The sequence below is a fragment of the Dunckerocampus dactyliophorus genome, chromosome 9 (assembly GCF_027744805.1).
Source record: "Dunckerocampus dactyliophorus isolate RoL2022-P2 chromosome 9, RoL_Ddac_1.1, whole genome shotgun sequence".
NCBI lineage: Eukaryota > Metazoa > Chordata > Actinopteri > Syngnathiformes > Syngnathidae > Dunckerocampus > Dunckerocampus dactyliophorus.
The window spans coordinates 6298107-6310686 of NC_072827.1; the positions used below are offsets into that span (position 1 = coordinate 6298107).

General features: G+C 42.2%; 1 protein-coding gene across 6 annotated transcripts; it reads left to right on the forward strand.

Moving 5' to 3' along the window:
- The first annotated feature begins 853 nt into the window (after positions 1-853).
- On the forward strand, positions 854-8727 carry LOC129188236 (centromere protein J-like). Of its 6 annotated transcripts, none has more exons than XM_054788473.1 (12): positions 859-1095; positions 1644-1839; positions 3458-3581; positions 3662-3827; positions 4536-4667; positions 4746-4853; positions 6111-6216; positions 6360-6487; positions 6589-6657; positions 7095-7235; positions 7607-7663; positions 7735-8727. In XM_054788473.1, the coding sequence occupies exons 3-12, from the start codon at positions 3499-3501 to the stop codon at positions 7771-7773; spliced, it is 1029 nt and encodes a 342-aa protein (XP_054644448.1). In that variant the 5' UTR covers positions 859-1095; positions 1644-1839; positions 3458-3498; the 3' UTR covers positions 7774-8727. The 6 variants fall into 6 exon arrangements, 5 of the variants coding, with proteins under 5 accessions (XP_054644449.1, XP_054644448.1, XP_054644447.1 ...); XR_008572568.1 differs by having other exon boundaries at positions 860-1095; positions 1644-3581; positions 7735-7885; positions 8483-8727; XM_054788472.1 differs by having other exon boundaries at positions 861-1095; positions 1644-1801.
- Positions 8728-12580: the final 3853 nt, after the last annotated feature.

Sequence of the window (12580 nt, forward strand, 5' to 3'; positions counted from 1 at the left end):
TACAGATTTTGGAACTCGGTGCACTTATAAGGCGAGCCGCATCATAAGCCGCCCCGTCCGTTTTGGTGGAAATTTAAGACTCATGGTCGTGAAAATACGGTACCTGGAGAAAACCCACACAAGCAGAGATTCGAACCCAGGTCTTCCTGATTTCCTGACTGTGTGGCCATCATGCTAACCCAGGGGTGGGCAAACAAACCGGGGACCAAGCCTTTGAATCCGGCCCGCCAGTTTCTTCCAAAGTATGGAATATAACCTTTAACATGCAAGCTGGCAACATGACTTGCAAGTAGTCAGAGTCAATCTGAGACAATCTTTTGATGGTTTAAGATGCTTGTCACACGCAGCCATCCAGACAACTACATCACCCATGATGCCAAACACAAGTCAACAAATATGTGACACACAACTTAACCTACCCACTGCATTGTCTGGGAAGTAAAAAAGGAAGGACGGTCACCTACTCTTTAATAGCCAATGTTTTATTGTTCATAGTTCACATTGTATATCGTACATCCTTTATCCATGTCCATTTCGGGTGTCTTATTAGGAAAAAAAAATTGATGTGGTCTGGTGTTTCTGGTGCTTCTGAAAGAACACAGTATAGCAGATTGTATGACACTTTTACAGATAAAATAAGACAAATAATTCCAGGTGGACTTTTAGAATCATAAGCTTAAAATAGTGTGCGTGTATCAAATATATAGTATTCCCCCACTCCGGCCAATTTTGTTAACTCAATGCAGCCCGTGAGTCAAAAAGTTTGCCCACCCCTGTGCTAACCGCTTGGCCACCGTGCGGCCACTCAGTATAACCATTATTATTTGTAGTTCTAAACATATCAAGGTGCTTTTACCCACTTTTATTATCCCTCCTAGGAGGTTATGTTTTTTCCTAAATCTCTCACATTATATGCAAATAACATGCAAAATAGCCAATGACGTCATTTAGCGACATCTAGGACAGCCAATAGCTACGTTTCTTACTGAGGAGTTGACAACTGATGCCAACCTCCAAAAATACCGAAGAAGAAGAAGACATTTGTAGACGGTCCCTGCTCTCCTGTCTCTCTGCCGGCTTCTCGTCGAGATCAATGTAAGTCAGACTGCACAGAAGACCGCTCGTTTTGATTAAAAAAATAGGTTGTAGCTCTTTGTGTTGCCACTGTTAAAAAGAGGGATGGTTTGCAATGTGACAAATATTCAATTGTGAGTTATTAATCGCGGAAGTTCGAATCTTTGAACGTGTTCGCACGCAGTCGCACGCACTCTTCTTACAGAGCCCGCACGCTCAGTACCAGGATATTTTTCATCGCTAAAATACTGCTTTTGCAACATTGCTAGTTATATGTGTCGAACATTGACTAATACTGTACTTAGCTTGGCTAATGTTGGCTAACGGCACGGATGAGCATTTCAGTGATAGCTATTGCTAAAAGGTGTTTTGATTGTCAAATGTACTTTCAAATGTGCTATAATTTAAAAGTGTATGGAAGATGTAGTTTTATAACTGATGTACCAATATATGAATGCCAAGATGTCTACACAGGAACTACGGTAGTAGGAGAGCACATATGATGCAATCAAAGTGCCACTCAGTCCAGACACCGGTGCTGACCGTTTATTTCTTCTTTGATGTTTCAGCGCGACAATAAACATAATGGAACACCTTGAAGTGTCATCTTCATGTGTGTAACATCTGTACATTCGGACGAGTCTCGTATCTCCGGCCGCCGGACTTCCATACTCCAAGGTGGACTTTTTGTCCCGCTGGACGCCCAGCAGCACCAGGTCAGGAGGAGGTAAGAAGAAATGAACATACTAGACTTCTAAAGTTCAGGTGAATTCAAAAGTTTGGTCATGTTCAAAGGTGACAGTTTTGATTGATGTGATAAATTGCATTGCTCATTGCGTTGTGTACCTAATTCAATGAAGGTGGTCATCTTTAATACAAAGTGAAATATTTTATTTCATCTTTTTTGTCAATTTTAAAGGGTCACTGACATGAGTTTTCAACTTTGCTTAAATATGTTCAATATTTTTTATAATTATGTCCTATGTTGTTGTTTTTTTAAATCGAACTTTAAATTAGTAAAATTTACATTTTTGAACCTGCCGTCCACCATTTTGGGAATCATCTTCTTCGACAAAGGGCGTTTGCCAAGTGACGTCAGCGCAGTCAAACTTCACAAGTAAACAAACATGAGAGAGTGGACGAGATAGAAGATGTTTAGTGATTATAGCAAAGATTTGAGGGATGTGTCGTTAGTTTTCGGGGAGGAAGAAACATGTGGAGATGAACTAGAGAACTTGCAGAACATGGGATGAAGCCGTATTGATTAGAACCAAAGACGATGGGAATATATGTCTGATGCTGAGGTGTTCGATGACAAAGACATGGAGATGAAGATTGGTCGGCTTCAAACACAAAATGGGAAGTGTAAATGACCTTGGAGTTGCTTGTCCTTCAAATATTGTTTTAAATCGGCTTCTTAATTAGGGTAAAGGGCTCTTTTGAGCCTTTTTATTGTTCAAGGAAAAATTGCACTTTTTTGGAATGTTGCCCTCCCCAATTCGTAGTAAGACATGAACACACGTCTTTCTCTTTTCTGTGTGTAACCCTTTAAGTACCTGACTGAGCAGGAAGGTCCACTTCTCTATCATCTGTAAATCTACGAGTTCCAAATGATCTCAAATCAATACTTGGGGTTTCAGTGTCTTCAGATTCGTAAGGAGGTTGTCAGTGACATCTCTACATAGCGAGAATAATACCTCCAAACACAAGAGACACCAAGATTTAAAAAACAATGCAGTTTATATTTTTTTCAAATGCAAGTCAACCCTAACACCCAAGTCTGGAAGACGTGGACATGAACAAGTCACAAGAAAAAAAGAAAGTCCCGTGTTAAGTTTGTCTTTCAAGTTCCACTGTCCTTTCAGCTAAAAGCAGCTGTGGTCAGTTTTCACCTTTGATGTTCAAAGTGTTGAACTATTCATTTAGGGCTTAGATGCATCAGTACATTTTTTGTAAATTTTTTGATTTGTACAATTGTCTTGTGTCAGGCCTGACAAAAAACGAGTGCTCTTAGATCTCAGGTAAAAAGGGGAAGGAAACTCTCCTACTTCCTACCACCCTCCTGGGAAGAGGGGAATATCGGAGTTGAACTTGTCCAGTGAAGTCTTGTCAGACTGCATCCAGTCCGTGGTTAGCACAGCTCTGATCTTTGGAATTTCAGTCCAACAACAACAAAAAAAAAACAGCCAGGATTTTCAAAACATTAAGAAACACCGAACACCGCTACGTAAAAAACATTTGTTCAATGGAGCAAACGTGCCAAGGTGCTGAAATCAATGCACAGAGTGAACTCTCTTCTTACCTGTTTGCTCTGGATCGCACCTTGTAGTTTGTAGTTGTTGCTTGTAGTTTGCAGGACTAATCTAAGAGTTTTGTGTGTTAGTGCGTGCAGGCGTGTGTGTCAGTTTCACACAGGTGAGGGAGATGGAGATCGAGTGCCTCCAGAAGAAGAACGCAGCGATGGCCAAGCTCAGAGAAGAGATCGAGAAGAAGCAGAAGAGCCTCAGGTGATCGAAACGATCCACATATGAACCATCCCCTGTCCTCTACCCCTGACTTGTATGTGGTCCACATTTGTGGTGTCCAGGATGGAGTGCGAGGCGTTTGAGAAGCAGAGAGCACGGAATCTGGCTCACTTTGAGGACGACAAGAAAGAAGAAACTAGGAAGCTGCAGAGGGAACGCAAACTTTTTGAAAAACACGCCACTGCCGTGCGAGCCACGCCCAACAGGACAGAAGGAACGGAGATCCGGGTAACGTCTGTTTGTTTGCCACTTAGCAACCATCACGGAACCAGGTGCTTCCCAGGTGCTCGTTCCTTTCACATGTCTTGTAAGGTTAGATCTTATTTACTCAACTGCAGAAAGTAGTAAAGTTGTATTTATTTACAAAGCACATTTTTACACCACCTCTGCTGCCCAACGTGTTGTACAATTAAAAGAAGAAAAAACAATCACAAATAAATTAGTAGAAAAATGGTTATGATAGCTAAAACCTACATATTAAATACAACACCGAAAATATAACAACATGCCATATAATAAATGTAATAGAGTAAAAAGACTGGCTCAAATTTGCATTTAGTGTAAATAAAGTTTGATGGAATTTTGTAATTACAAACAATTTTTTACATTCATGATAATAACTGGGATTTATGGAGCAGTGGTTTCAGTGTTTTATCTTCAGTGGTTTATTATTGAAATCATTTAAAAAAAGATTTTTTTCCATAAATAATAATAATTACAATCATGTTACTACTTAATAATATCATTTATATCTGACTTAAATATTTTTAATCAGTTATATCTGACTTAAATATTTTTAAATAAATTACATTTTTTTTTCACATTTATTCTATTGTGCACCAACAACTTTTCACAAAGTTTCACACATAAACGAGAAATGAGTGCTGCACACTTTGTGGACCGAACCAACTGAACAGCAAACAAACGTGATTTCAGGCGCTGAAGGAGCAGCTGAGCTCCCTGCAGGAGGAGCTGAGGAAGAAGAAGAGCAGCTGGTCGTGCACGCACACTCGCCTTCTCCAGGATATTGACTCTCTCAGCCAGGAGAATCTCGAGCTGAAGGACCAAGTGACTACTTCATGAAAGAGGCAGGTGGTATGGCGGAAGCGTGTCCTAACGTCTTTTCTCCGTCTCTTCTCTTGTCAGTTGTGCACGTTGAAGCGGCTTCGTGTCATATCCTTGCTAAAGAAGTCTTTGGAAGCAGAGAGCAACACTAAATATGTGTCTTCTGTTAGCAAAGGAGACAAACTGGCTGTAAGTGTTTTGTTTTTACAACTTTATGCTAAAAAACATTGTTATTATTCATTAGTAGTGTCAACATTTCAACCTTTTCCACTGTTTTTTTTACATTTTATTTTTACAATGACAAGTCCGTCACCAATGGTCCCCGGTCCCCACTTTGGACACCACTGGTCTTGGGGAAAGTGTATTTGCATACAACAGAGGGTGCTGTAGCCTCATCACACTCTAAAGCACAGCCGCAGCAAGTGTTTTTCCACTTGAATATTAAGACCAAAAACCTGACAAAATACATCCAGTACCAACCCAATCTGATGTATAAAAGCCATGATACAAATGCAGCACATTGACAATATCCTGGAAAAGATTCACCCCAGTCTTCCAGAGGACAAACAACACAGTATGTGTGTGAAAACCAAAAATGATGCCTTAAACTTAGTAACATCGCCCCAGGTGGCTCTGTCACGTTGTCAAAACATTGTGACATTAAAAATTGTAACATATACAGAGCCTACCTCGCACAGCTTTGAAGACGAGTTCGGCTTCCAGCCCAAACGGTTGATTTTATTTTCCCAAATTGTCCGTCTGTTGACATCTGAAGGGAATCTGTAAAGCTTGAAACCCTTGTCATGTCTATTTGTGCATCCAAATGCACAACAACCCGGCATTTTTGGGGAATAAACAAGAATACGGCCAAGAATACTGTAAAATGCGAATTTGGCCCCGAGATGGCTCCGCGAGTCACGTGACCGTATTTTTTTGACTTGTCATGTCGCAAATCTCTACATGGAGGGACTCTAAGGAAGGTGGAAGTGAGAAGGGCTAGACATGCTAATCTAAACGCTAAATGCTCAACTGCTCTGTTTTGCTGCCACCTAATAAATAATAGCTTGCTTGAAGCGATAGGATAGTTTCCTTTCTTCTTGAAGATCTGTGCTCTATTTTTCCTCTGACACGTATGACACCATCACACCTAATATGACCACTTTATTCTCAGGAATGTACCACTTTTTCCTCATAAATGTGTGCTTTTTTTCTCATAGATTTACAACTTTATTCTCGTCGTAATACGACTAGTAGTGCAGGAAAAAAGTTGTACATTTACAAGAAGTAGGAACGTAGGACTTCTTTTTCTTCTAAATGTACAACTTCATTCTCTGTTTTTCTTGTAAACGTATGATTTATTCTCGTGAATTTACAACTTTATTCAGGAGATCTCTGATTATAATTTTTCTGTGTGGCCCTGTGTGGTAATATTTCTTTCAAAAAAAGAGTCCTCTGGACTCCAGAGGGAGCATCGGCCCTCCAAGATGCAGTACTGCAGCGGCCGCTAGAGGGAGTTCCAAGGACAGCAGGCATCCTGACCACGAGCCCAAAGGTAAGATTCAGTTCAGCTTTATGTTAGGTGTCGCAGAAGATGAGTGAAATGTAAAAATATGTCATGTATCATTGATATATACTGCAGTAACACTTTATTTCTGATGTGTGTGTGTGTGTGTGCGTGTGTGTGTGTGTGTGCAGCAATGGAGAACAGTCTAAGAAAGCCTTCCGAGGCAGGCCCCTCATCATCGTCATCATCACAGAGGTCTGCCCAACAGAACGTGTCCACCAGCCAGCCTATTCCAGCACATTCACATAGCTGCTCCCCCGTAAGAGGCATCACTCTTAACTGACTGCTAATTCACAGAGGTGCTAATGTCATGGAATATAATAATAATACTGGTAAATATGACTAATAATTCTTACACAGCCAAGAGCCGTGAGGCCAAGTAAACCAACCAAATGCAGCGAGGAAGAAGACATGTATCCTGATGGCAAGGTCAGCAAAGATCCACACTTGCTTCTAGATAATAGGGGAAAATATCTCATGCACAATGGGTTTACTTACCGTCATTGAAAAACGTTTTTATCTACCTTTTAAATGGCAGAAAAAAATAAAGACAAAACAATGCATCTAATCTGAATATTAAATAATGCAGAAAATACTGAAGGCAAAATATAAATAACATAATTTAAACATGAAATAATTGAAATGTTTGTCATGGCAGAAAATATTAACTTATTCTTTTCCTCTTTTCTGACCTATAAATGTTGTTCCAATGTTGTAACCTCGTGTTAAACGATGCCAGCGTGTCATACGATGAGGTTTGAATGAACTGCGCCCTCTGGTGGTTCATTGGTGGTTCAAAGTCATGCAAAAAGAGCACAAACATAACTCGTGGCCACTCTGTCTAAAGTGAAAGGTGATCATTCCAGGTGGTGAAGTTCCTGGCCAGCGGCGCTTACATTGCCATCTTCCCGAACGGGATGAGGACCAAGCTTTCATCGGACGGCACCACGCTCACAATCGCTTTTGCCAAAGGCGACACCCTTGATTTAACGCCTGACCACAGAGTGGTAAGTCCACTTGATGAGTGGACCCTTGGACCCATTAAAAATAATAATAATAATAATAATAATAATGAGGGGAGTTTGCATGTTCTCCCCGTGCGTGTGTGGGTTTTCTCTGGGTACTCCAGTTTCCTCCCACATTCCAAAACAACATGCATGTTAGGTTAATTGGAGACTAAATTGTCCATAGGTATGAATGTGAGTGTGAATGGTTGTTTGTCTATATGTGCCCTGCCATTGCCACCCGCCTCTCGCCCGAAGTCAGCTGGGATAGGCTCCAGCATACCCCCGCGACCCTAACGAGGAGAAGCGGCATAGAAAATGGATGGATGGATAATAATGAGGATTTTTAGATGTAATAATTGTGTGCTTGTCAGATCTACAACTACGCAGACACCCAGATGACGCACATCATCTACCCAGACGACACGGAGGTGCTGCACTTCCCTACACAGGTGAGACCCCTCGCAGCGTCCATCTCATCGTCTCCTCCCTCCTCCCGCAGAGAGGCACTTCCCCGACGGCAGCAAGGAGAGCGTTCTGACGGAGTGAAGCGAGATCCGTTTCAACAACGGCCAGTCGAGGTCCACACGGCCGACTACAGGATGAGATGGTATCCAGACGGCACCATGAAGACAATCTACTCTACTCACAAAGTATTGCTGTCATAAATTTATTTATTTATTCTCATCTTTTATCCTAACATTGTCTGGCGACCAGTCCAGTGTGCACCCCGCCGTTCGCCCAAAGTCGGCTGGGATAGGCTCCAGCATACCTCCGTGACTCTAGTGAGGATTAAGCGGCATAGAAATGAATTGATATCCTCATGACTTTATTCTCATTGCAACTTCATTGTCTTAAAATATTGTTTTCTCTAAATATTGCGAGTTAATTCTCATGAAATGTGGAATTTATTGTTGTCATGTAACAGTGCAACAGTGCAATTGTAGTTTTTACTCCTATTATTTGTTGTTATATTTTTAGATTCAGGTGGGTCAAGGGTTAGCCTATAAAAATTCCCGTCGGAAGGAATCACAAAAAAATTGCAGAGCAAAGGATCCGCTTCCCATAAATTTGGAGCCTGCTGGTCTGGATGCAGGCGTCGACTAATTCCGACAGGGGTCCTGGCTTGTTCCCCTCCTGGCTGACGCTCGCCAATTGACGGCGCGTGTGATCCGACGATGGCACTGTCTTTAAAAATAACAGTAGTTTTCCTCATGAAAACTACAACTTTAAATTCATTTCTTTTTCAGCAGGTGAAATGTTCTAAGTGCTGCAAGACAAACAATTTTCTAAGTCCAAATGAGGCACTGAAGGCAGGTTCCAGCTAGAGCCCAAAAAGTTCACCCCAAAGAGGAGTTGTAACAGCAAAGACAGCTGAGCTCTCCTGAGCTGTACGTCATCTTGTATGCCCTTCTCGTGGGGCGGGAGTGTCCTTTCTTGCATCTGTGATTGTCTGTACTATTTTGGTGTCACATTAAATCTCATATTTTATGAATGCCCATTCCTTAAAAGGTAAAAGGCCATTTTTGTGCCAATTGTGTTTTTTTCCCCAATGGCACGTGGCAACACACACACTACAAGATGACAGAGACCTGCTGAATCAGCAAAAATACTGTCTCACTTTCTTTCCTACTCCTCTGCGCCCTGGCGGCCTCTAATGTGCTCAAAGAGTACTGACTTAAAAAGATAGTTCAGATGTTTTGACATGTTGTATGACATCCCCATCAGCATCGTAGTCCAATAACAGTGACTTACCCCCCCACTCGGTCTCCTAAGTCCAGTTCTGCTCAGATTTCTGTGATGAACATAGTTCCACCTAGTTGCTAGGGACAATTAAGTAAAGACTTTGTCTTCTCAAAACAATATGCGTTCAAAAGATGAATACATTCGCATCACAAAAATGCCTGCTCAAAAAAATCAGACCTCACAAACCGCTTGGCGTTATATATTTGTCTGCCACCTGTCGCCTGTGCGTTCATGTGTATGTAGCGAAGACGCTCGCATCTACAGGTTTCAGCCTGCTTCCAAGGTCAAGGTCAACATAAAATGTTCATGCGGCTGAGGACACATGTTAAAGAGCTGGAGGCGGCGCTGGAATCTCTGAGCGTCTAAACCAACTGGCGGTGGTAGACAGCTCTGCCTGCGTTGTGCTGACTTGCTGTCAGAGAAGGTGTTTCTCCAGGCCTTAGATGGAGATGGTTATGTAGTTTGTGGCGTTTGTACCACAGGCCCAACCGCAAGAAGTGCGCCAGAGTGTGAGGGGAACACACACACACACACACAATACAGGTACTACCCCAAAAATTTGAATATCAAGTAAAAGTTGTTTTATTTTGGCAATTTACAAGATGAAAGATGAAACCAACAAATTTTATTGAGCCGTTACATGCAAATTGACATTTCTCAAGCACAAACTCAGAAAATTAGAATACTGTGAAAAGCTTTTGTAGGTGCAAAGAGTCAAATTCTAATCAGGCAAGTAATCCAAAGTCTGTCTTAGGTTGGCTCAGAAGAGTTCAGACATGGGGAAGACTGCTGATCTCTGACAGTTGTGCAGAAAACTCTCATTGACTTGAAAGTCAATGAGAATTGAAAGTGGACAGTCAAGTGGAAGGAAGAAGTGTGGTAGAAAACGGTGTACAATCCGGAGAGATGACCGCAGGCTGGAGAGGGTGGTCAGGAAAGGGCCATTCAAAAGTGGGGGAACTTCATAAGGAGTGAACCGATCCTGGAGTTGTTGCTTCATGAGAAACAACACGCAGGCGGATGCTGGACATGGGCTTCAAATGTTGAATTCCTGTTGTCTAACCTCTCCCCAATAGTAATCAACGCCAGAGGCACCTTCCCTGGGCAAGAGAAAAGGACTGGTCTGTTGCCCAGTGGGTAAAAGTCCTCTTTTCTGATTAGAGCAAGTTGTGCACCTCATTTGGCAACAAAGATCCCAGAGTCTGGAGGAAGACTGGAGAAGAGCACGATAGAAGATGCATGAAGTCCAGAGTTAGGTTTCCCCAGTCTGTGATGACTTGGGCATCCATGTCAGCTGCTGGTGTTGGTCCTCTGTGCTTCATGAAGTCAAACATAACCGCAGCCGTCTATCAGGACATTTTAGAGCACTTCATGCTTGCTTCAGTAGAACAGCTTTATGGAGATGCAGACTTCATCTTCCAGCAGGACTTGGCACCTGCTCACAGTGGTAAAAGTACAAAGTCCAACGACCATGGGATTACCATGTTTGATTGGCCTGCAAACTCACCTGACTTGAACCCCAAAGAAAAAGTTTATGGCATACTAATAAAACAATAAAAGTTTATGGCATACCAATAAAACAATAAAACATCTAAGCGTTTTCACACCTATGTGTCAGGGATCAGCATCAGGAAGCGGACATGCGGAAGTCATAAACGGACATCTGGAAGCCATAAAACATGAAAGAAGTTTCACACCTATGTGTCAGGGATCAAAGCATCAGCAAGCGGACATGCGGAAGTCATAAAACAAACAAACAATCATAAAATCATTCCCACATGACTGTTTTCTTCCGGCTGCGTGTGGGGGAAGCCCCCATTCCCATACCCCTCCTTTCCTAACGACCCCCCTCCACCCCAACCACCCCCAAGACATCCTCCGGCCTTATCTAGGTGTGTCTCAGCATGTGTGACTGGGGCCCCCAATACCGCCCCCTCCGGCCTGTCTGTGTGTCTCAAACATGTCGTTTTCCCATTGAAACAATAGAAATAATACTGCTAAAACAGTCAAAACATTGCATCCTTAGCTCACACGTCCCCATTCAAACCATTTAAATCAGCCAATTTTTTTTTTTTTACCATAGTCCCATTGAAACAATAGAAATAATACTACTAAAACAGTCAAAACATTACAACCTTAGATACCAGTCTTTCTACTACAGCTATTTTGTTAAAAATTATATTTTCTTAAAAAATATCATGATTACCATGATTACCAGTCAGCGTCCATCCACCAGCCTTGTTTCTTCAAGAGCAAAGTAGAAATGACCCATCTAGACCACTCCCCCCAACCGGCCGATACAATTACTGTTGAAAAGGTCATGGGCTGAGGAGGTGGGGGTAAAGGAAGGAGGCGTGACTTTGTTATTTACTTTAGAATGTGAGTATTATTTTAAAGGGCATTGATGGGCGTGGTGAAGGTGCTGAGCGGTGTGGAAATGTGTGGGATGTCTTATATAACGAGGGGTGTTTGACTCAAACTATGAGTGATTGTTCGAAAAAAATGGCGGTGTTCAGGAAAAAGAGTCTACATCTTGACGGGGGACGCTTGGTGGTTTGTGAGTTTAGAGGCATGGGAGTAGTTCCCTTTGTGGATATATACAGTCATGAATATATGGAACCAGAGGTTACGCAGCTGAGAATCTATTCTACTGAATTTGAAAAACTGAAGAGCTCCATTCAAGATTTCATCGTTTACATGTAACATGTGCACGACCAAGGGGATGTAGGACTTACGAGAATGTTGCCAAGTGTAGCGGTGAGAATGGATTCGCTGCTGCGTGAAGAGGGTGGATCTTTTGTCGATTGTTCGAGATCACACATCTGGCTGCTGGTCAGATATGCCACCTCTACTGCTAATACTGCCAGACCAAGGACAGTTCTGGAGAAAGAGCGGGATTTCCCAATTCACCTTGCGTTCAAGGTGGTAGACTTCCCAAAGCTGGATGATCTCTTGAAAGAAATTAGTTTGTTTTTCACTCAAGACAGTGTGAAGCGGAGGCATGCCCTGCTGGGGAAGAGGTTAACCACTCGAGCTGAAGACAATGTTGTAAGACAGAAGATGACTAGTTATAAGAGGCGGATAAATCCGATCACCGTTTTTGACAGAGAACTGGAGGTGGTTTGGTCGGAAGAGGGCCTGTTTGTGAATTAGAGACTGATTCCGTGTGATTCTATCACACATGCTGGGCTCCACCTTCTACAAAGACCTACCAGAGCCCAGCCTACCAGTACTGCCTCCCACAACCATTGTCTCTTTGGGCGAGAGGCCTACAATATCCTGCAGACTGTGTACGGATTTTATCAAGCCTAGAATTAACATCCCTGCGTGCTTTTCTCTATGTAAATGTTGATCATTCAGTTTTATATCAAGGTTTAATGCTTATTAAGTAAATAAAATATACATTTGAATGTGGTGTTGTGTATTTTTTTTCTCCCACCCCCCGTGATCGTGCGTGCGTGTGTGTGTGCGTGTGTTAAAGTGTTACTTTTATTTATTTCCAAACACAGTACAAGTATACTGCAAGTGCCCAAATACAAGAATGTACTATTTTCTATTTATTTCCTTATTTCCAAACGCAGTACTAGTATATTGCAAGTACC